Source organism: Thermobia domestica, chromosome 16, assembly GCF_964235325.1.
Source record: "Thermobia domestica chromosome 16, izTheDome1.hap1.1, whole genome shotgun sequence".
Taxonomy (NCBI): domain Eukaryota; kingdom Metazoa; phylum Arthropoda; class Insecta; order Zygentoma; family Lepismatidae; genus Thermobia; species Thermobia domestica.
Window position 1 is genome coordinate 78,860,476 of NC_137469.1, and position 26,017 is coordinate 78,886,492.

The 26,017-nt window shown below is 34.4% G+C and overlaps 1 protein-coding gene across 1 annotated transcript in view; it reads right to left on the reverse strand.

Moving 5' to 3' along the window:
- Positions 1-26,017, reverse strand: part of LOC145673188 (uncharacterized) — a 279,284-nt gene that overhangs the window by 82,036 nt on the left and 171,231 nt on the right. The window contains exons 2-3 of the mRNA XM_081742657.1: positions 25,555-25,660; positions 6,588-6,721 (exon numbers count right to left, since the gene is read on the reverse strand). Of these exons, the coding sequence (XP_081598783.1) occupies positions 6,588-6,721; positions 25,555-25,660 (240 nt within the window). The remainder of the gene's footprint in view (positions 1-6,587; positions 6,722-25,554; positions 25,661-26,017) is intronic.

The following is a 26,017-nucleotide window of genomic DNA, read 5'->3' on the forward strand; positions in this document are numbered from 1 at the left end:
GAAGGATAAAAGTGTGTTTATACTTCAAAAGTGGTGGTTACAGACTGCAATTACCAAGACTTAATTGAGTTATTTGTGCGGCATTTTTCGAAGACATGCCTCCATCTCGACAAGCAATCCATAACTTGATTAATGAACTGAAAAGACTGCGGATCTAGAACATTTAAAAGAGTGAATTACTTTTGAATTTGATAAATTACTATTACCTAGCAACAGTAATAATGTAATATGTTTCTCTGTACTTAAAAGATGTGCATTGAAGAAGGTGGAGAACATTTAGAAAAATTGATTAAAGTAACCTAACTTAGTGTTACGATACAACTTGTAATAATTTCACAGTTTTGTAGTTGATAAATAATTCATTTCAAATGCACTTTTGTGACGTGGCTTATGGTCAATCCTCTGTACATCAACACCATCGTTTAACCAACATCTTCAATTTTGAGTACATTAACCGCTTTTTGATAGTTAGCAAAGTATATTAAATTATTTCATTTTATTTTTCTTATTCTTTTTACCCCGCTAATATGGCACTGCAGGGAGAAAAAATGCTGTGTGTAGGATGTTTACTCCTGGATACAAGGTAAACTATAATACCTACGTACAACCTTGAAGTATGATTACAGTTTTAGCTAAGAGGCAACACGGAGAGTTTTTTCGATTACTTCCACATCTCATCTGTTAACATTACGTATGTAAAGCAACACTGTAAATGGGCAGAATGCCTGTTGTGTTGTTACAATAAATAAATTATTATTTTTTTTTTAAAAAAATAGAGACTAATCTTTGATGTACCTGCATGGTCATCAATTAAGATTCACATATTGTACGTGAACCTTCCTTTTCCGCCTAAAATCACGTGATACGCGTGTTTAATAAGAAGGTCTCGTTTCTAGGAGTGTTCTCCGTTTGTAGGCGTACGGCCAACTACCAATTTACGATTCAAGTCTTTCGTTTTAACGATGGATGACAATAATAATAGTAATAATAATAAAAAGCTTTCCTATGGATATTACTGCACGAAGTTCTTTCGCAAGCGATTCTTGTATGCAGTAAAACTACCAATTTGCAACCATCCTGAGCAGTCCGCCAATTTGGACGCATCTTTCGGTCCTTGGAGAGTACAACACATACCATTGTCAAAGCATGCAGGGAATTGTAGTTCTTTTAAATCGGTTTCAAGGTAGCATTACATTATGGATACCTTAAAGGAATCACGGTTAGTTCAACTACCGTATTTCAAGTCACTTACTGCAATATGATATGCTGATATTCATTTAGTATTTTCTATGAATATAGCTATATGAATATTAATATCTATGTAAAATGTTATATGAATATAAATATAATGATATGAATATTATCTTATAAAATTAACGGTGTAGAACACCTGCGGAATCTGTTTCTTTTTAGCCCATTAATTTATATGGGGAATTATTTTTGTTTTCTTGGAAATGAACTAGATTTTTTATGGTTTGATTTTTTTTGCCGATTTCCTCTTTAAATCTATTTGGCTTCGAGAAAAATTTAACTTTATACACAATTTAAATATCGTATTTAATAACCAAATTTAAGTAAAATTTATAAATCATGCAAATTTATATTGAAAAAGCAGCGAACATTTAAACAGGAAAAGAAAATGTTTCTTTAAACGTTGATAAATTCTTTACTATATTCGTACAATCACTATAAATATACAGATTTTTCTACTACGAATCATGTAACACTCAAACAGTGTTTGAGACCTAATACTTGGATAAACTAGTGTTGCTCATCACGAGATTTGAGAAATTTCTCATCTTGTCTCGATTCTCATCTCGAAAAGTAACGAGAATGATCATGTTTCTCATCTCGTCTCGAATTTGAAAATGCATTTCTCGTCTCGACTATCGATCATTTTCTAGTTGAGACGAGAAATGTTTCGTCTCGCGAGTAATATTAACCATAACTGCACCATACAAAAGGTTTTGAAAAAACAACTGTTAGTTCAGTTAATATAAAAATTCTATAATCATTACATGACCTTGTTACCAAAATTGTTAGCCTGTTTGTTCTTATAGAATATCTGCAAAAAAAAATAATAATAAAAATAAAAATTAAATAAATAAATAAATAAAATAAAATAAAATAAAATAAAATAAAATAAATTATGAAGAGTGGAGGGACAGCTATGATTTCCAATTTCTTGGCTAAGACATGTAAAAGGAAACAGTTTGTTCCTTAGGGATTGGCTCAATTACAACAAGGGAAAAATTTCGAAAAACCAGTAGCACAATAACGTCCCCAAAATTTTAGAGAATGTAATCCGGATGGGTGCCTGATTCTCAAAATAGGATGTACGAGGGCCATCCGGAAAGTGGTACCATTTGTGCAATAAAGACACAGTAGCACATTTTAACAAATATACACATTTTTATTGGAAAGAGCATACTTTACACTACTTCTCCACATAATCACCAAGCAAATTGAAGCATTTGTCATACCGTGTGACGGGTTTTTGTATTCCAGCGTCATAGTCCTCCGCCGCCAGCGTATTGAGAATTGAGATACGTAGTCACGCCTCGTTTAAGTTCTTCATCGCTGTCAAATCTTTTTCCCGCCAGAAAGTCTTTAAGCTTCGTAAAGAGATAAAAATCCGAAGGGACCAAGTCCGGGCTATACGGTGGATGGTCGAAGGTTTCCCACTTGAATTACTGCAGAAGTTGTTGTGTTTTCGCAGTTGCATGGAGCCTGGCATTGTCATGAAGGAGAATGACGCCTGTAGACAACAGACCTCGCCGTCGATTTTGTATTGCCCGCTGTAATTTCTTTAATGTTTCACAATACGCATTAGCATTAATTGTGTCTCCACGGGCCATAAAATCAATGAGCAGTACACCTCGTCGATCCCAGAATATGGCTGCCAGGAGTTTCCTGGTGGACGGAACTGTCTTGATTTTTTTTTTTTTTTTTTTTTTTGGTTGGTGAATAAGCGTGATGCCACTCCATGGACTGTCGTTTACTCTCAGGTGATGCATAACAAACCCATGTTTCGTCCCCCGTAATGATGCGATTCAGGAAAGAGTCTCCTTCATCGGAATAACGTCCCGGAAACGTCAGTGCTGCAGCCATAGCAGCTGGTTTTGTGCTCATCTGTGAGCATGCGAGGGACCCACCTTGCACAGATTTTTGAATAATGCAGATGGTCTTTGACTATTTCATGAACAACTGTTCGATACACATTAGGAAAATGTTCACAGAGTTCATAAATTGTGACGCGCCGATCGTTCCTCACGCATTCGTCTACTGACATCAGCAGTTCGTCTGTAATGACAGATGGTCTCCCTGAACGCTCCTTGTCGTGTGTACTCCCCTTCCCCAGATTGAAGTTGCGACACCAGCGCCGAACAGACGACTCGTCCATCACATTGTCTCCATACACCTCCTTTAATTGGCGATGAATTTCACAAGGTCAAACGTTTCGTGCATTAAGAAATTTAATCACGGCCCTCACTTCACAACTGGCGGGGTTCTCAATTCGTTTAATCATTATAAACGAGCACAGACACAACACAGGCACTGCTAGCGTCACGCAACCTCGCACAGAGCAGGCAGACAAGCCACTGACGCGGTCTGACCTTGCCCAGCGGCTCCTCGAGTCGTCAGCGCTTCATGCGGCGCAAACGGGTACCACTTTCCGGATAGCCCTCGTATATATCGAAATCGATTTCACCCAACATTTACAGAATGTATAAAGAACTGATGGACAATAAAATGATTCACAATATATATCCACAAGGCATGAAGTGCGCCGGCCACGTCTTCTAAAAGCAGCAACTGGAGGCAGGCTAACAAAGTAGAGTTCAATAGTGGCAGAATATTGTGCTTGTAGGCTCGAACAATGCTTCTTCGTAGAACACAACAACAGTTCCAACAGGTTTTCACCCATTGATCGCTGAAAAATTGTGATAGGCGCAACTCGTGAGGAAAGTCACATCAGCAAAACTTTAAGTTTTAGTAATATGACATTCCTCAGGAGTTATCTTTTATTGACACACAAGGAAAAGTACACAGAGAGAGAATCAATGGTACAGTGAACAAAAGTGCGATATTGCTCAGTTTTTCGCTTCCTCGTAACTCGTTTCCAGCTCATTTCTCTGTTTTCAAGAATCTAACGTTCATGACTTTTCCAGCGTATCTACTCTGCACATCCCTGGCAACGCCACTGAATAACGGGAATGAAAACTTGAGATTACTCAAACTGAAGAAAATAAGAACTTTATTAACTTATAAATTAATCCGTTAGAACTGTCTGTTTGCTTAATGCGTAACTCTGCCCACGCATATGGCCTGTCGATTGCATAAAAGAATTTTCACCTCCACTAACGCTATCTAACAAAGCTCTTGTCCCATTTACTGATATTAAATAAAGAAACACACCTTATTACTAGTCGTATAGAGAGATAGGAAGAACTGAGAATTTCGCTTATATTAGCGACACTCAATGAGTTGCATAACTCACAAAACAAGCTCTCTTCGGGGAAGTATTTATACCATTAAAAGTTCATGAATTATGAAAAAATATTACGTCATTTCTAAGGATGAATACATTTTCTCATTAGCATGTTGAAACGGAAACAGAATGCGAATTGTCTTTCATCCATTATATTCCCAAGGATAGTGGCTACTGTGTGTATTAGTGTATTGATGGTACGAATAGTAAATATTGTCTTCGCTACTGCCTGAAGTGACTCATTTCCAGATCCATAAATCTCTTCGGGGCCCGGGTGCATAAGAGTATTTGGGGATCCGAGTTGAACCTGATGCATCAGGGAATTTGGGGACCCCCAATCAGCTAGTTGTTTTAAGATGTAACAGTTGACACTTGATCCCTTGCTAGAAGCCATAACAAGGGGCCACCTTGAATTGATAGGGCCTACTCTTATTGAGGCCCTTTCCTGCAGCAACGGGTGGCCCTTTCCTTCTAGAGGCCATGACAGGTAATACCATTAAAATGAAACAAGTTAGCCTACTAGGTCTGTCGATTTTAGCACGTAAAGATTTGAGAATTACCGTAATGACCAGTTATTCTGTGGAGGTGTAAGGAAAAAAAAAGTTGGTTGGATTTGGGATCGAACCAGGGTTCCCACTGAGCAACGGCAATTAACAATTAGGGAAGAAGGGAGTAATTAAAGGATAAAATTTTATTTCACAAGATATAAAATAAGAAGTACTTTCTAAGGGAACTCGATGTTGTATAAATGTAGGTCATGTCTGAAAAGGCAGTAGGATTTGTAACAGAACGCTGTGCAGGAAAAAGTAATAGACAACAGAAAACATCAAATGGTTTTCTGTGTACCAAAGTCAATCACAGCTGGAAAAGAGATGTGTTCCGTGCTTGTAAAAGCAGGAAGGAATGGGGGCAGAGGTAACTACCTGTAGACTACTGATGTCAAAGACATTGCGTCTGTCACAACGAGATTTATGTGAAGTACGACTATTTTCTACATTTTCCTGTCCAACCGTGCTTTCTCATTCCTGTCAATCTGTCTGTATGGTTCAATTTTGTTGTATGATTCATTCTCCCCAGATACATTCTGTTTATACGCAAACTGTCTATACCAGCGTTTCCCAACCTTTTTCAACTTGCGGCACACTACAGGTGTAACTTGAATTCTCGCGGCACACCCATATTATATATATATATAATTACTACTATTATTTGTAAATATAAAATACCGTGGTATTTTAATGTGATTACTGATCTTCTTACAGAGAAGAAAGCTCGATCACTGATTTTCCCCCGTGGTAAATCATTATGTTTATTTTTCATTCTAATTTTAAAATAGAAAACAATTGCAATGAAATATAGGACTTGGGTTTTAAAAAATCCACTTTCTGTTTCGAAAACTGTATCTAACTTTTTAACTGAAAGGGAAGATCACTAAATAGCGAACAAATAAACAAATCTCATATACTTTTAAAACACAAATGTAGGTAATTTGTATGCTTTGTTGAATTTATTGAATGATATGTTAAAATTTCAAGTTACGAAAGTCTGCAACAATAAAGAAGCAATAATGGTCATGACAATGTTAAATACGTTTTTCAACATTAAAAATGTACAGAAAAGTAACACAGTATGAAACTTAAAATTGTAGATTTATAGTAGAGGTTCATAGTAATGTGAAATACAAATATACATTTTCCGCTATGTCTTGCAATTTGCTTCCTATAGAATTAATAATTTGTTTCGACTTCCTCGCGGCACACCAGCGGCCCATTCGCGGCACACCACTGTGCCGCGGCACACCGGTTGGGAAACGCTGGTCTATACCAACAGAATACTGGTTAAACCTCACATCTACTGCAGCTACATATTGGAAGTCCCTTCCCATAAGGTGTTGTATACACACAACATACTATTCAGAGTGTTTTCAACAGAAATTTACGTTGTTCGTGTATAAATGTTTCCTAAGTCAAGTCAGAAGACACGATTTATCTCTCTGTATAAGATATGTGATTAACGCGTTAGTTTAGAAAAGTACCTAAACACATTAGTAACAAAAATGAGCAATTGAATAGAATGCATAATGAATTGTACTTACATTATTAACTAGAACACCACAATAATCTGGCGCTCCTACGCTTGCTAAGAGATTAATTTCTAACGTTGTAATATGGCTTCCATTGCCAAATGTCATACAGTTCGGCGTTCTGTAGTCTCTCGCGTGAATGGCCCCTGAAAAGATAATAACAAAAATAACTTACACATTCTTTAAGATATACATACTACATTTAACATTGTTACCCAAAATTTTAAAGAATTTTCCAGAATATGCCTGTATTAAATATTATACCTATTAACTTTTCTTTCTTTTTCATTTTTTAAAGTAGGTCTATCTAGAAACAGAATCTTCAATTTTTACCACATATAAAAAGTGTACAGATATTGAAGAGATAACTACGGAGAAAATTTTAGGGATTTTAGGATGAGATTTCTGGGCTTTCGGCATCTAAGGCCATTTAGCCCTTCACGATTTGAGAGATGACGTCCCTCGGCGAAAATACTATCCGGATAAAGGGAAGGAAGGAAGCGGCCTGGGACCTATAAGTTAGGTACCACCTCGGCATTTGCCTGGTGTGAATGAGGAAAACCCAGGAAAACCTCATTCAGGGTGGCTGGCCTGAAAAAACGTGTTAAATTTTATTTTTCAAGTCAACTCATTAGAGGCACAGTGACTTAGTGGAAGAACGCTTATCTCTGGTGCGAGAGGACGTTGGTTCGATTCCAGTCCAAGTAAGTTTGTGGTGAAAGCACAATGTCTGTTGTTTTCTAGAGGTACTCACGTTTCCTCCCACATTCTCATTCCACCTAATCTTTCATACTCATTTTCATTAATCATCCGTCTCCTTAAGTTTATAGTTCATAACCGTGGGACGTAAAACTAAAATATTTACGTTTTTCATATAAGTTTAAAGGCAAGTGACAATATCGCAGAGGATCTCTTGCCAATCCAGACTCTAGGAAATATATAATGAAATCAGTGGCGTATTACTGGTGGTGAAGAATTTATAGCGAACTTGTGTTATATTTTATGCAAATTAATGTGTAACTGGAGTTTACGATGCGCTAAGTTAACGTACGCTAGATCAATCAAAGACATAAAGGATGGAAGATTAATGGCTAATGCTTTACCCAGCGCGATACTGAACTGAGATGAAGCTGATAATTAATCCTGAATAATTTTCAAGAATAAAGAGGGAAAACAGTATGTCCTTAAGTACATTGCATAATGCTGTAAACCACGCAATCTATCTTTGGCCTCGTTCAGTTATTCAAACAAAATCTTCTTTACTTTCTGATGCGGTTTAGTAGGATAGTTGTGCAGAAATGCTAATCAAAGATAATTAATTTGCTAATTGCTACGGAAGGCCAACGCTCTTACACATCCTTCTCATTACCTATGTTACGGGGTTTACGGCATATACTTAATCCGCTAGGCGTGTTTAGAGCTTACAAAGTGTATGAGCAAACAGTACTGAAATTACCTAAGTGCTGTAAATACACGAAAACAATGTATAAGAGGTTAAATAATAATAATAATAATAGACTAAATGCAGGAAAAACTTAATTACCGCGGTTGTTTTTTTTTTTTAAAAAAAGCTATTATCGGTAGTGGCGGATCCACGATAAAAACTGAATCCACGATAATCGGCAGTGGCGGATCTAGCCCGGGGCCGGGGGTCCTAAGCCCCTCAGTTTTTTGAGTGGCAAAAGTAATTGAAGCTATTATTTATATTTTTTTTAAAGTTTATAGTAAACTCATGATCCGTATCTATCATAGCATGGGGTCTGGCTGCCCCTTCAAGTATTATCTTTTAGAGCCGCCACTGATTATCGGGAAAAGTAATATGCGTAAAGTCGGTGTTCATTGTAAATATTTTTTAAAATCTATTGTTCTGTAATCTTTATATATCCACGCTAACAAGTGTCTTGACAACTATGGCGATTACATAGAAAAATAGACTTAAGGTCCTGTGGGTTTCTGAACGAAGTTTTGTGCTGATATCTCTTGTTTTTAGTTAACTATGCCAAAACATTCTTTTCGTTCTGTACGACCCACGTATTTTTTTATTATTGTATTAAAAAGTTGTTTTATGATGAGATTAATTATGATTAAATTAATAATAATCAAAAACCTATGTAAAATTGCTAAAAATTAAACAAAACTAAATCCACAAGACCCTTTAAGGTATTGTTTAGGCTCGTACACATTTTACATATTTCTTATATGAATTAAATTACATTTCATTTTCTTTTTCTTCTACCAAACTCACAGACACACTGGTATTAACTTCTACTTATCAAATCAATATAACAGTGTTCTTGCATCTCACTACTTAAAAGTAGCTAACGTAAGAAATAATATCCTTAAAATCAAAGTATTGTATGGACATCATCATCATAGGTATACTGCCATTATTGAAGGTCGTTTGCTGTAACTGAGAAGCTTCCATGCTCCACGGTCTTCCGCTAATCTCTTCGTCTTCACGTATTATTTCTCTGTTTTGATATCGCCCATTAATTGTAGTCTCCTTCGCCCTCCCCTTCTCTTTCCTGCCACCTTACCCTCTTGCACGTTCCTCATGATAAGAGTTTCTTGTTAGCCGATGTCCCAACAAGTTTCTCTTCGTCTTCTTACTAATATATAAAATTGTTCTTTTCTTCCGCACCATTTCTAACACCTTCTCATTCGTTTTCCGCTTGATACAGCTAATTCTTTCCATTCTTTTCTACACCCACATTTCGAAAGCTTCTAGTCGTTTTCCATCAATTTTGCGTAATATCCATGTCTCCGACCCATACAACACAATACTCCACACGAAGCATTTTATAAGTCTTTTTTAAAACTCTATATTCAAGGTTCCACAAAATAGTTTCTTCTTCCTCCTAAAGGCTTCTTTCGCCATTCCTATCCTTGCTTTTATTTCAGGTTCACACTTCATATCATTACTAATAATACTACCAACCCATGCTCAAGTTATATTGAAGTTAAATGTCTATTGATTATCAAATTAGCACTTAAAATTAGAAATTTAAATTTAAGAAAACTCTCATACTTCGGAGTTACATTTTAAAAAGGTATAGAATTATGTAAGAAAAAAAAATAGTGAACGATTTGTCACCTTTTGTATAATATAATGTAAGCATTGCTAATGGTTTATAGCGTAAACTCTTTACGAGGAATGTCCAATAGTTAACGCATTATAAATAATATGTGGACAGAGTGAAAAGGTAAACAAACAAAAAGGAAACAGTACTTACTTATCTTTTAATTTTGTTCTTTGTTTTCCTCTAACGTTTAACTACTTAACAAGTGTATGTGCGTACAATAGAGTCTTGAGAGTGATGCCACCCAACTGTTTTATGATTGTAGAGAAAGAAGAAAAAAAGTATAAGGAGATCTAAAACTGTTAGACGTCCTTGTAACTGAGAACACAGCACATATTACGTCTACCGTGAGAACATGTACCACTGGCTTTCCCACTAAAACATACTGAACTATAAATTTTTATGTTTTAAGAAGCCTTGTTTCAAATAGCAGAATTTTACATTTCAACCCCCTTCATCGTAATATTCTTCTTAGAGCTCCTTTTTGGTATTTCATTCAAAAACATTTCTGGATATCAAAACTAATTTTTATTTTACTATTATAGATGCAATATGATATGTTAACCAAAGGGTTAGTTAGTGAATGTGGTGCCGAATGGATACTCGACGTGAGCTTCAAATCTTTCGTAATAACTCAATATCATGAGCGATAGGGAAAGATGCTTGACTTAGGAGATAACAAAGTCTGATTACAGAATTAACGGCGAACTCAGATCGTCAGTTCAGGAAGAGCAAGGAACTGAGAATTTCTTGACCCTAAATTTGAGCTATAACATATATATTTTTAATTAGTTGTATAGTAATGTATTATCGTAAAATGTGAAACTCTGCTTACAGTATATTGGTGAAAAAATCTCCCTCTCTTCCAAGTCTACCCTACTATAGATATTATTGCGTTCAGGGAGTTTATTATAGCTTCAACACAGTTAGTGCAATAGACTATGTGTTTACAGCACATATTTTCAAGTTTTCATTACTAACAACACAATCCTATACGTTCCACAACAGGGGAGCACGTTGGCGCAGTGGTAGAGGATTTACCTATGGTGCATGCGGTCCCTGATTCGATACCCGGCCATATAAGTTTGTGGTGGACAATATCGTGTTCGTGGGTTTTCTCGGGGTACTCCTTTTTCCTCTCACATTTCATTCCACCAAGTTTTCCGCCATCATTCACTTGCTTTAATCAACCGTCTCCGTTACCCAAAAAGACATAATTGTGGGACGCTAAACTGAAAAATTTCATTTCATTTTATGTTCCAGTATAATCTGTAGACTGATTTCTTTTTATTGCAAAGTTACTTTCGGCACGGAAGTTGTTCATAGTTGTGAATCTTGCGTGTGACCTTGGGAACACATTTTAAAATTTTCCAGCTCGTCAAGTGTGGCACATGATGCGGCGAAGTATACACTGGATTTAAAGAAATCGAATGTTGTTGATACTGAATGAGTTCTGTAAACTGCATATGATATACGATTATCTTGGTGATTGTTTTTTTCTTTTAAAAAAATCAAATTAAGAACGGGAGAAGAAAACTACTTGGGGCAATATTTGGGAAGAAATTGCTTCCTGGGAGTTGTGATAGAAAAGTTATGGCAGAAGAAAAACAAGAATCACAGTAGTGTCATGTGTATAACATGTGAAGGAGTTGTTTGTATAGCGTGATATTTTAAGGATTTAATATTGAATCCGGAAGTTGTAGTAAGTTTCTTTAACGATCGTCACTCTATAACGATCAAATTTAAAACCGGAAGTTGTTAATTTCTGCCATTTCCGGTTTTAGTAAATAGATTAGAGTGGCGATAGAATATATTCTTAAGATGCTTCATTTGTTATAAAAAATACTTCTTGCTATATGTTACAATTTTTATTCTATTGTGACAAACGTTAAAACAGGAAGTGGTTATTTCTTACTACTTCCGGTTTGAATAAGGGGTTAAGAGAGAAAATAATGGCTATTCTTACAATGTTAAACTGATTCTAGAAAACCGCTTCTTGATATTTCTTCGGTTTTGGCCCTTGTAGTCAATATTAAAAGCGGAAGTTATAGTAAATTTCTATTACTTAATCGACGTAGAAAATCAGTTTTCGCTTTCTATTTTCGTTTTTGCTCTATAGTGATCACTTTGAAAACAGAAAATGGTTGATTTCTAGCACTTCCGGTTTAAATATTATCTCCATCTACGAACTCAGTTCTTAACTTTAGTCCCTTTACATTCTGACCAAATTTGGTGGTAATTCATCAAGTAGTTATTGAGATCTTTTTGTCTCCCAGACGGACGGACACATGGACTGTGTGAATATATAAAATCGTTTGGGTAAACCAAAATTATTAAAAAAAAAACTCGAGAAAAGGAAAAAACCGCAATGAACGAACGACATTTTAAAAAGTTGGGTTTAGCAAGGAACCGCAGTGGAAATTTCTCAATTCGAAAAGCTAATGATGGTTCCTTTGTTTTAATAATAATAATAATAATAATAATAATAATAATAATAATAATAATAATAATAATAATAATAATAATAATAATAATAATAATAATAATAATAATAATGGTGCATTTTCCAGCCTCTTAAGTTAAAAAGAATTGTCAATAAATATAGTTACTTATGACTTTCCACTTCTAAGTATGTTTATGAGTAACACAGTCTCTGACACACTAAGATAACTAAATTTTCTCTACCTAAGGATACTTAGATATTATCATAAAAATGCTGTTAAAAGTGTATATATATATATATATATATATATATATATATATATTTGTTTTAGCTCTGAGAAACTTCCAAACTATACTACAAAAAAAAAAAAATTGCATTTTAATTTTGTTCAATAGTCCTTATGAATTACAACATTCACTTTCCATACATTTGTGAAGCATTTTCAATCATACTCTTTGTTCACTGTTGTTGAAAGAAAGGGTACTACATTCTCAAGTACTTCTAATAAGGGCTTTTAAAATACAGTTACAGAAATCTTTAGAGAGTATTACATAAAAAAGACGAATATTTTTACCACGTTCTTTTTCAAATGTAGGACTTTGTGAAATAGAAAGGAGACTGCAGCCTCCTCTTTGTTAAAGCGTATGAGCAAATGTTCTCGAGATTATAAATACTAAAATGACGGACGGGATATTTGCTCATGACGCAAGGAAAAAGAAAAAAAAATGACTTTAACCATAAGGAAAGTAAGCGACCATAACTGTTAATTAGTTTTGTCTTCTTTTTAAAGTTATGTAGTGGTAGTTGAAGGCCACGTGCTTCAGCGATTGTAATTTCCTAGCCATGAAAGGTAATTATTCCGACCTGCTTCGTTTTCCAACCGTTGGATCTTCTATTTAATATACGTATATAAGATACAGACATACTTTTGCTTTTAGGAAAGAAAAGATCCTTGCACCAAACAAAAACAGAACAACTCTAAATCTTTGCAGCAATTTTTTTTTTCGTGCATTTCACTGGATGATTCGTTTGGTGGAGAAGTGTACTTACCTACCATAAGTAAAAGTAATTTCTCGGAAGGAAATTGTGTTGGCAGAAACAGCACATTAAATTTAAAGCAAAAGCTAATTTCCTCAGACATTCTTGGTAATTTGCCTTTTCCTTTCTTAAGTTTGCTTTAATTGTTCTAAAAATTACAGAGGAGGAGTCACAAGAAATGGACTCTTGGTTCGCACCAAAGTTAAAATTTATGTTGATTATGATTTTTTTAAAAGCATTAAGTATATGTAATTCTAGCATGGAAAGTTTCTTAGTTAAATAACTGCAAAATGCAAAAAAAAAAAAAAAAAAAAAAAAAAAAAAATCAGAAGTAGATACATTTAATATGGATTAAGAGCTTCTATTTAACATGGACCACAGACACTTTCCACTCTTATACACAGGGTGTACAAAAATATGTCTCAATTTTTTGGGAAGACATATCTCACATTAAAATTTAAAGAAAAAAGTTCATATGGACCTGTGCTCAAAACTGCATAGTTTCGGAGTTATAGAGTGTCGAAAATATGAAACAAGTGAGATTTAAAAGTTCATAGCTCCATTACTATGGAATCTATCGTAGTCAGGTCAAGACATAACTGAGGAACTGGTATGTGAACTATTCAAATATCCATCTTTAAGAATGTTCTTGCACACTAATTTTTTAGAGCGGTAGGTGAAGAGTGATCAAGTACTCTCAACCTCTCTAAAAATGACTGCAAGTATCGGAGGTTCTGAAAGATTTATATTTGGATAATCGAAGGGCTTGGTGGAAGAAGGGCCAATCTCACTCCTCCACGAAAAATGAATTTTGTGGCTGAAGTGTAAGTTAGTGTTCTAGTCAGCTAGTCTTACTCATTCAACCAAATTCATTGAGGAATATGCAATAGTGTTCTATATCTACTCCTACAAGCTAAAGTACCTACATTACTTTGATTTTTTTCTACATCAAAACTTCTTTAATTGCATTTCTCTTCGAATTACAAAATTGTGAGATAGGCCCTTCTTCCATTGACCCCTTCATTTCAAATACTAGTTTCTCAGTGATGTCTTGACCCGACTACGATCGGTCCTACAGTTGTGGAAGTTCATTTTTTCACGTTTTCGACCCCGTATAACTACGAAACTATGCACTTCCAGCCACAGGTCCATATGAACTTTATTTTGATGTCAGGAACCTATTCCTAAAATATTGTAACGAATTTTTGCAACACCCTGTATAAAATCTTCGTGGGGAAAAATGGTATAATAATGTAAACGACAATAATACGAATGTATCGATGTAAGCTTCATGGACATATTAAACTTGTAATTTATTTATTAGTAACCAATTTCGTGATAGAGTTTTTTTTATTATTATTAACATAATAAATTACAACTTTAATACGTCGATAAAGCTTCCATCGGTACTCCCACATTACCGTTGTTTACATATTATACCATATTTTTCCATGAAGCTTTATAAACTCTGTGTATAAGAATAAAAATGTTTACGGTTTATGTTAAATCAAAGCTCGTAACCCATATTAGATATATCTATTCCTGATCCCTCTTAAAACCTATCTCAGTCTATGTAATTCAATTTCCAGGTCTTTTGCAATACTTTTGCAATACAATTAAAAGCTGGTAATTAATATTGTGAAACAGATAGCAGGTTACTTCCTGTAACTTGAGCTCCCCTGCACTGCGGTACTCTACTAACTTGTTTGTCATACTGCACACAATAGGAATTATTAGTTCAGATCTCTTCTTTTCATTTCCCCCTTCTTCTGTCAGAATACCAATCCTCTACTCAAATAGTGTTCTACTCAATTACTCCTTCTCTTTTTAATTGTGTCCAATAATGGCGTTTCGTCTTTAACTTCTTACAACCAGCAAATTTCCTCCTTTCTTCTTTATATTCTCATTTCGAACGCAATAGTCGTTTTTAATCTTTCTTTACGTGCAGTTTAACACTATACACAATACTTTCCAAACTAATACTATACAATATTTTAAAATAGAGCTAGGATATGTAGATATCTCGGATATGTTCTCTTTCATATCGAGTAACAAACTTTTCATTGATTCTTGAATTTTTCGCTTCTTTCTTTTTACTCTTCAAAATATATCAATTAACTGTTATTTTGTGTTATAATGGAAAAAGAAATGTAGAACGTATTCTTCAATAAAACCGAAATCTTTAAAAAAAAAATCCCACGCAAGAAAAATCCGTGAAAAAACTTAGTTTTTTTTTAAACAAAGCCGTTTTGTTTCTAGCTCTTACATCCCTACTACAGACGGACTAGAATTTTGATCCTAAGCGTTATACTAACCTGATAATCTCAACAGTACTGCGAGTAGTCTATCACGTAAGGATGATATCTATAACTAATCCATAGGAATACATGGATAATTGATTGTTGATTGTCCATATCTTGGGATCAACTGAATGAATCACCTCCAACAATGAGCTTGATTGCTTGCTTTTGACCCCTCTAGTTCCTGGTCAAAATTTGATGGGGATCCATTAAGTAGTTCTTGAGATTTAGTGTCTCCCGGACGGACACATGGACAGACAGCGTTCATAAATAAAGGAGTTTTTACTAAATCAATCTTCTTAAAATTAGTCATCACTTCAGTAACGAAATTTCCGCAGCTGATATAGCTTCTCTTGTGACTAAGTAAATCCTTTCTTTTACTTCTCGATCATATTTAGATACAATTAATACTTCATCTAGATCACGATTTCTCAACCTATTTCATATCACGACCCCCTTTTATCACAACTTGTTGTCAGTACCCCTAATATTTTTTAAAAAATTATTATTACTACTGCTTATTATTTGTGCAGTTTAGTGAAATTACAATGTGCCCAGGCTTCACACTAGCTTTCATTTTGAATTGTATTTCAATGTGTAGTTTTTCTCGTTCTATTCCTCTTTCATTCCAATCTCTTTTTTTTAAATCTCTTCATTTGTTTCTTATTCTTTGCTGTATTTGACATGGAAATAAAATTATGACGCTTCTATATTATTATTTGTTATTAATTAAAAATATATATATTAAAATGCTGGGTTTATATGTTTGTCTCCAAAGAAAAGTTTATATGTTTGTCTCCAATTCTTTCGACAATGAGATCTCGAAAACCGCAAGTGCTAGAAACGTACCGTTTTCATTGATCGATTCCAAATTTTGTGTAGATTATCCAGTTTTAATTGAATATTAAATATATATATATATATATATATATATATATATATATATATATATATATATATATATATATATATATATATATATATATATATATATATAATTTCTTTATTACAATTTTTACGGTACACTGAAAGTGTTGAAATTTTAAAAAAGTAAAGCATCATATCCTACGAGTTATACATTCCAATACCACATAGTTGTATACAGGGATTGTATATATCTCAGGCGTTTGTTTCATGGCCAAATGATAATGAAACACGGAAGATAACCATTTCTCCAGTCTAAGATGAATCTTTATTGTTTGTCTGTTTTGCCTAATGAACACCATATATATCACTGACATTATAATTAATCGTGTGTGTAATGTATTTGCTTATTACATACTGCATGCAAGAAGAAAGAAAACACTGGTCATATATGAATTAGAAACTCCAACCGGAAGTACGCTCAAATCTTGCAAACGGTGCGAGATATTGAAAAAAATAATCGAAAAAATCTCCCCTTTATGGTACCTCTTGCCGATTTTTATCAAGACGTCTTTCACTTGTGTCTTTAAATGGACATGTACAGATGATGTAAGGAATGACAAGGAGATTCATGCTCATATCTGAAAGATGCGCTGTGTAGAGAGCGCAGGATCAGCTAGTGACTATCAAAATAAGAAGTTCAAAATAATATTTAAAAATATATCTTCCCGCTACTAGATCCTAATTACCTATAAGTATATTTACCTTTATCACTTTCTTTCGCTACCTCCATTAATCATCTCGAGAACTCGTAGGGATCTCGATTCCCAGGTTTAGAAACTCCCATCTTGATAACCAGAAGTTGTCCACTTGTTCGGATTCTTTTTTAACGCTAAACTTCTACAGTTGACACAACTGCATTTGGTATTGCTTTACCTTTTCAAGCAATTATGTTCGTTCTTCAAGCTTTGTACTCCTCTCTAATAATATGTTCAATCCGCAATCATAAAATGAAACGAAACCTTTGTTTCGTGCGCCCGATTGTACCTTGTAGGCTAAAGGAGAAGGCTGATTAATGGAAATGACTGACTATGAAAGAATTGGTGGAATGAAAATGTGGAAGGGAACGGGAGAAACTTGACAAAACCTACAGACTTGACGAAACCAAAACGAAACCTTGTCCAGAATAAACCAATATGCTCTGGGATGAACTACAGACTCGTCACTCCACAGCTGACTTTTTTTTTACCACTGAGCTACCGTGCCCTTAAAATCCATATCATTTACAAAGCATTATGTTTAAAACTAAAATATGTTGTCGAGATAGAATATTAATCAGTATAAACAGTGATTCTGAATTTTCCTATAATTTATTTATAATCACTTATATTAGATATCCTAAAGGGTGATAAAGATTATTTTCTTTAAATGTAGTAAGTGCTACCCGATGATGCGAAAGGCTACCTCGATCCTTGGTCATATGAAGACATAATTGACAAAGCATCAAAACCATCGATTTTCTTGTGGTTCTTTCATGTCTTTCTATTATCGTGGCTAATATTTCCATCATGCTTCACTTTCGTTAATCATATGTCTCCTTTAGTCTACAGAACGTACAAGTACGGCTTTAAACTAAAGATATTATTATTATTATTATTATTATTATTATTATTATTATTATTATTATTATTATTATTATTATTATTATTATTATTATTATTATTATTATTATTATTAACATTATTTTCCACTTAACTTTGACAGAAATTTTCAATAGAAATTAGAAAACGTGGAGCGAACTTCTTGGAATCTAACAGAGTAATTTCACACATAGCTTTTACTGGATCAAAAGATCCAATATATTTCAGGCAAAAATTTTCTTGCAGGCCTTATATCTGGAGAACTACATATAGTGTACCCAAACTATCACTTAACTCAGTATGATGTGCTTATTCCGTATATATAAACGAAAACTCGATTTAGGGACCGTTCAAAATTTTGTGGCCCCTGATCTAGAAATGCATCAAAAGATCCAATATACTTCAATCAAAAATTTTCTTGTACGCTTTATATCTGGAGAACTACATAGTGTAGCCAAACTCAAACTATCACTTAACTCAGTATGATGTGCTTATTCCGAAAAAAATAAAAAAACTCGATTTAGGGGCCGTTCAAAAATTTTGTGGACCCTGATCCAAAAACTAATTATTGGCCAAGATAACAATCTTTTGATGCATTTTTTTATCATTCCTAAAATTCTTGGCCAAGGTCGCAATCTTTTGACCTTTCAAAACTCTTGTTTCTAACCTTTCAAAATTATGGATATTTATTGTTTTAGTACGTTGGGGTATACATTTTCTTCAAGCAATGCAGATGAATGTATCAGCGCAGTTAAGAATGCGTATTTTTTTTTTTTTAATAAATTTGTTGCAAATTTCTCCAGAAATGATTAACACAATTCTTCCAGCTAACAAACACCTTCATACCTGGAATTGCGATCAAAAGCGAAATCAATGTTCGTAAAGTTACAGAGATAGTGATATGACATTACAAAGCACAAAACAAACGACAGTTCTGCAACTCACAGGAAATGAAGTCACATTTCTAGCAATTATTGTCATCCAAGAGATATGATGTTAAGAGCCGTGACAAGACAATGAATGTTGCAAGATTTGTTATTCTCAGAACAACTATTCACTTGAAGCTCTTCCATTACGCTTTATTTTTTAACTTTTTAATTGTAACATTAAAGCGTCATTCTAAGGTCTTCTAGAAGCTAAAGGAGAGAATGTTATGTTATGACCTTGCAGACATTCAGCCACATTCACCTGGAAGGAATCTGATCTTGCTCTCCGCCCCTTGAATTTATTCAATCAAATAAATGCCTGAGGCTTACCACTGAAAAGCTACCCTAAGTTGTAAGACACCCCACTGTGCAAGAAGTGCATATTGAAAGAGAATAATCTATCATGTGTCACTGGTTTCTTTAGTGTAGTGGTGGCGGCCTTTTGTTGCGACATCAGGTGCGGCTCTAATGATGTCGATGATCATAGCGATACTGATAATTAACTCTTATTGTGTAGTAGTTATTCAAGGATGTTGAAATCATATAAAAAAACACTTTCTAAAACAAAATCAGCTACCTTCAAAGGTCATTACCGAATCATTAACAACATACAGGGGGCTACTGGGAAAGCATTTAATAAATTCTCAACCACAGAATACACACATACGCACACTTATTAAAAATTAAACATTATATGCTCTAACAATAAGAATATACACATTATATCGTTCAACTGAAAACAACTGACTTTTAATTATGAAAATTAATTTACGACCTTTAACATATTTACAAAGGATATCTTTGCAGGGTTCCTCTCTGGCTTAATAGCCTGAAATTCACACGTTTGATACAGGAGATTCCTGTAGCTATGATACTCGGTGCAAATAGATGAAATTCGAACTTAATGCTAAACTTTACAAACACTTCTTGTACTATAGTCTCGTACCTGACAAAGGAGTTTTAACTTCAACCAGTCAACTGGGACCGCGGTGGCTCAGTGGTAGCGTTCACCTCTGGTCCATGGGGTCCTTGGTTCAATCCCAGCTCGCATCAAGTGAACTTTGTGGCGGAGAAACACCGTGTGCGTGGGTTTTTTCGGGGTTTTCTCGTTTCCTCCCAGTTTCTTCATTCCATCACTTAATCCATTTCTCATCGTCACCGTCTCCTTTAGCCTAACCGGGACGTAAAACTTAAAGATTTCGTTTTCACTTTATTTCAACCAGTCAACTAATTCATAACGAAAAAAATCGTACACAACCCCAAATACAATTATGTAATATGTCGATTTCGATTCTATAACGTCAAATTTAGTGGTTTAGGTCTTGAGTTAGGAAATTTGGGTGTACAATGAATTATTTAAATCAGTAGTGTAGCAAAATTTTATCTTTAGGAAGGGAGAGGGAGCTTGACTACAGGTTTGTCTCAATGAGGTTCCTTCTTTATAGTGATATGTGTCTAATTGATGATTCCATTATTATTATTATTATTATTATTATTATTATTATTATTATTATTATTATTATTATTATTATTATTATTATTATTAATGATAGTAGTGATGATAATAGAAAGATTGAAATAAAGGAGAACTATTCGAACAGTTTTAAATCAAGCACTCTTGTCTGTCACTGTTAAATATGGTAGATTCACTTTTCTCATTAGATAATGTTGACACTGTGAATCAAACGTTGAGAAAGTACGTATCAATTACGCTGAGAAACGTTGAGAAAATAAGGAACCAAATCTACCTTACTATTTACAATTGAAAAAACGTAATATTTTCTTCCTTCAGGTTGGGAGTTTCAAAAAATTAAATCTTCTTGAAAAACTCGTAAAACGAACGATTTAGGTAAGTCTATATCTGGAAACTTTTACTTTAATTACTTTGGTCTGGTCTAGTAAAGCGAAGTATTACTTCTGTTACACAGTTCGCAATGTCTTTGGTTTGAATCTCAACCGAAGAATGGTATTAACCCTACTTTTACAAGGTGTCCACAAAATTTGGCCCCCAAAAAATCCCTGACTTTCCATAACCAAAATTCCAGATTTCCCTGATCACTGAATAATTTAAGAATACAGCCTCCACCAGCCCCATAGCTGGCCTTCTTCTCTCTCAACTTCTGTTTCTTTTTCTTTTTTTTTCAATTTTCTTTAATCGAAAAGAACGTAAATTTACAAACATATGCATTAGACCGATATTGATTAAATCTTATATATAAAAGAGAACGCACAAATCCTTTGTTCCCTCATCACGCTAATACGGCTGAACCAATTTCTTTCATTTTTGGGGGGTTATTAGGATTAGGACCCTAGATGGTTTTTATCATATCACTTTAATTTTTAATTACCAGTGTCTTGAGATAATTGACCATTCAAGTGTCCATAACGTACAAATCCTTTGTTAGTTCATCATAGGTAAAAATAAACGTATTTATATGCAACCCGCATGACCGTGTCACTCGGCGGGTTAACATAAATGACAGGCGATATAATGTTAACATTTACTGCAATCTACTATGGTTTTTATCATATCACTTGAAAGCGAAAAAGTAAAAATTATCTAAGTAACAAAGTTTATTGCGTTCCGGGGTGACCGCAGCGAAGCGGGGTGAACGCTGCTAGTGTTACATAAAATGTAAAGTTACAAACAATAGTGTGCAGTATACAGAGTACCTAAGATATAAAAAAAAGTACACATTTAATTATTCAACGTTATAAAATACATGCTGGAAGAACCTTAAAACAAGTACACTCTCACAACCTCCCTTCTCACTACTACCTATTCTTAAATTAAGAATGAATGTACCGCGATATTGTAAACACGATACACTTTTAACAAGGTGCTGAATATAAAAACAAATATGCCAGGTCCCAGTTAGATTTGTTTTATCAGAAAATTAGTTTCAACAGCTATTTCAGAGAACACTGTCTCCCTGAATGCCATCATTGCGAGCGAACACCACTTTTTGCATCCAGTAACAGTAAAGAAATTAACACTTACTATTTCGTAAATTCAAAAATTGAACAATGGGCCTAAATCGATTTTTCCCTGATACATTTTTCGTTCCCTGACTTTCACTGACTTTCCAGAATATGAACACCCTGTTTTATCAAGCGGGATAACTCAGTTAACTCAGAAAACTTAAAATATACATTAATTCTTGTATACAGCTTGTAGTGATAAAATGTAGCTATAGTAATTTTCTTAGTTTATAGAGATACATTTTACTTTTTTATGGATTTGGTTTAGCTCAAGAGCCGCCACCGGTTCTAACAATATTAAACGTTGTAATGGCACAGGAATTTACAAAAGTGCATGCGTAGGTACAAGCGATAACCTTTTTCCTTTCACCTGCCTGTAGTAGGATACGAAACATCGAGAATAATATTTCAAGAGGGGCACAATTAAAAACAAAAGGAATGTATACGTTAGAGAGCTTCTATGATGATCAATTCTTATCAATGCCGAAAAACAAACTTTGGAAACATTTAGTAAGGATGGGCAATGTTGTGTATTGAAATATCAATATAGTGGATTATCGTGTGTTTTTTTTTTTTTTTTTTTTTTTGACTAAAAGTGCTGTCCTAGCTGTAAATATTCATGAAGATGATGAGATGTTTTTGTGTATAATCGAAACTAAGTAATTGAAGAAAAGAGAGGGTCCATGATAATAAATTATGAAGCTGTGATTGTAATAATTGTATGTAATACGATACACTGAGAAAAAAGACTAGGATTTCCGTGTGGATACATCGTATTTACGCGGGTACGCTCCTTAAGTAATGTAATTTCATGTATAAAAGTACAGCAGGTGGGAACACCATGTCAAGTCTGGAGTTCAGCGTCGAACTAGACTCGCTGTGATTGGATAATTTCATTCACATGATTGATTTCGTGTTAAAAACTATTACTCTCGTAAGGTAGGGAGTCACAGATTTAGAAAGAACCAAGAGGAGACATTCGTAGGAAGGTAGTAACAACATTATATACCTAAGTTACCACCGTCGGAATGGGTATGGCGTTAATTCTAGATTTGAAATGGTGGTCCCACAATACAAAATTTTCGCTGGACGGTGGTGTAGATCGTACTACTGATGAAACATTACTTAATGTGATGACGCGCGTAACCTGGTAAAAACAGCATTTACATGCCGACTGGATTATACATTTTTCTCCGTGTAGATAATAAGCTGGCAGTTGTTTTGGAATAAAAGAGCAGATGTTGTGTGAAATGTATTGACCAGTGAGCTGTGCTGGACTTAATGAAGTCAATTAGTAGTTATTGATTAGTTGATAGTCCTAAGAAGTTGATGATGTTAATAATTCTTTTAGTTGTAGAATTGTTCATTTCTTCATTTACCGATATCGACCACTTAAGTCGAAGGCTACATCATTATTATATCTATATAAATAATCTATGTAAATAAAAATGAAAGTGACTGTGTTTGTGACTTAATGACTCTTGAACCACCCGACCGATCAAAATTTCAACATAGATGAGGTTCGGACCTAGGATAGTTTTTATCATTTCACTTTGACGGTGCAACTAAGGGGAGAAGGAGGCGGGAGATATATAAAAATGATCGAAAATGACAGATATTAGCGTCGAATACATAGTTTTCGAGTCGCTGAAATGAACAGTCACACCTCCGATGTCGTTTAAATCCAAATACAGCTCCGCAACTTACTATTTCAAAATTTAAACTCAACAGCCAGCTTGGATCCACTTGCAACGACCTATCACTTGTTGCACCATATGGACTAAGTGTGTCAGTGCAACTATTCCTCAGTTAAATACTAATTATAAACTAAACCGTGAGAGCCTGAGGAAAGCATTTGTTACTCCAATTTTTTGTGCAAGTTCAAATTAGGAAAGAATGCTGTCTGAAGTAACTTATTAACACTTTGCATTTGCACAATTTACAGTGCTAACTACTTATATTTATCTTAGTTTGAGTAACGAAAACCCAAAGATTACGTAAGAAACATAACGTCATACAGGTATTTAATGAAAACCTATAAACACTACCAATCTACCACAACGTTTATGTTATAACTGCACCGAATCGTCATTGTTATTATACCTATAGTTATTCTATGAAAAAGTAACTGGCTGTAAATATAAATTAAATGCACTACCATCATAAGTTATTGTGTTATGTTCGGTCTAATAATGACTTATTTTAACATTGTCCACAGTTGCAAATGAAATGGAACGAAACTTACAATTTTACGTCCCACGATTATGCCATATAGTCTAGAGGAGACAGATGTCTAATTAAAGTGAATGACTATGAAAGAACTGATGGAAAGAAAATATAGGAGAAAACGAAAAAACACACGAACACGATGTTGTGCATCACAAAATCGCATGACCTGGAATCGCACCAGAGGTGAGGACTCTACTACTGAGCCATCCTTCCTCCCGTCAAATGCCTACATTGCATTGACACGTTGTGACAATCCTATTGAAAACAAGCTTAAACTACTTTAACACTCTGTTTCAATTTAAATATAATCTGAATCAGTGTGGAAATTGAAGCACTTGTTGGGAAGTTAGTGTGTGCCTAAATTGTACTTGTACTAGGAGAATACTCTTACTGACTAAGTGTTAATTTCTCAGACCATACCAAAATAAAATTTACTCGCCGTAAATACCCCTGTACAACATGGAAAAGGTTATGATTTCTCAGTTCACAGTATTTTTCTCACAAAAGACTTGAAAAATCAGTTTTTCTAATGTATATAATGTATAAAGGTGCTTGGGTACAATCTGTGAGATCGTCTCCATAAAGTATGCTTATAATTGTAATTTGTGTAATCACTAAAGCACCACGTTAAAATTAAGTTACAAATATGCATAACTGTAATTATTATGAATATTTATTCAAAGTAGTTTACATTCTAGTTTAAAAAAAAGAAGTACAAAAGGTAGAACAGATACTTGTTAAAAATTAGGTATAAAGTTGAATAACACAAATAAGCAATTAGTAACACAAGTATACACTATTCATAACTCATATTGTGTCACCTTAAAACAAATCTGAAATCGGGTTTCTTTCCTGTTGGCCTCCAGAAGATTTTCGTAGTAAATCATCCGTACCAGAATTATGTCCATCCTTCAGCAAGAAATAATTAGCTGGTCTACTTTGACTTGTCTAACAGTGGGCCATTAACATTGATGAACAAGTTAGACAATGTTCGAGAAATTAGTCTATTTCTAATATCAGTCATCTGTAAATCCATAAAGAAAAATCCCCGTTCGTACTCTGCCGTTCACTGCTCAGGAGATTTTACTTTTCAGCGTTTCGGATAACTCACTGTACTAAAAACTTGGTACATGTCTTCTCGGAGTAGATTTCATTTCGATACAGATTCCATAGTACTCAGTTGGAAAACTGATGATTTCTTATTTGTTTATAAATCTAATAGCTGTAATTACACATGAAGATTTGATGTCATTACCAAGTTTCCCCCCTAGAAAGCACAAGGGGAACGAGGTTCCAGGTAAGGTTCAGAAGTACCTGGGAATTCCCCCCCCCCTTTCTCCCCTTCAACTACCACACTGATCTGAATTATTTTTCTTATATGGCTTTTACTTCTTTCCTTAACTCCGAAAGTCTACCTACCCTTACGTTCATATTTAAATACAAATTATATTGCTAAAAAATTAACAGTTCTACTTACCTACGAACGATTGATTTGTAGCAACTCGAATGGTCATGTGACCCGCTTTACACGTGGCTGTTACTGTCGGTGAAAATTCTTGTTCTACCAGCGTTTGACATCGAACCTGGAGCAGCAAAATAGAAAGAAAATATTAAGTGCACATTTTCGAAGTATGTTTATTAAAATGTTAAATTTTTACCTTTTTCACAATAATAATAAAATGTCTTATCTTTAGCAAACAGCTTCTTGTTTTAAAAACTCCTTTTGGTAGTTACAAAATACAATGCTCACACAGGGAAGTTCTGTATATTCAGATTTCTAACTTTTGAAGTAAAATTAAATGCATTAAAGCTCTTCAAACGCAGCAAGATCAATACAATGTACCATAACAGCGGCTAGTGTACCCCCAGTGGTACGCTTACCACAGCTAAGAAACCCTGCTCTAAACCACAAATGCTACTTTACTACATTCATTCCTGGA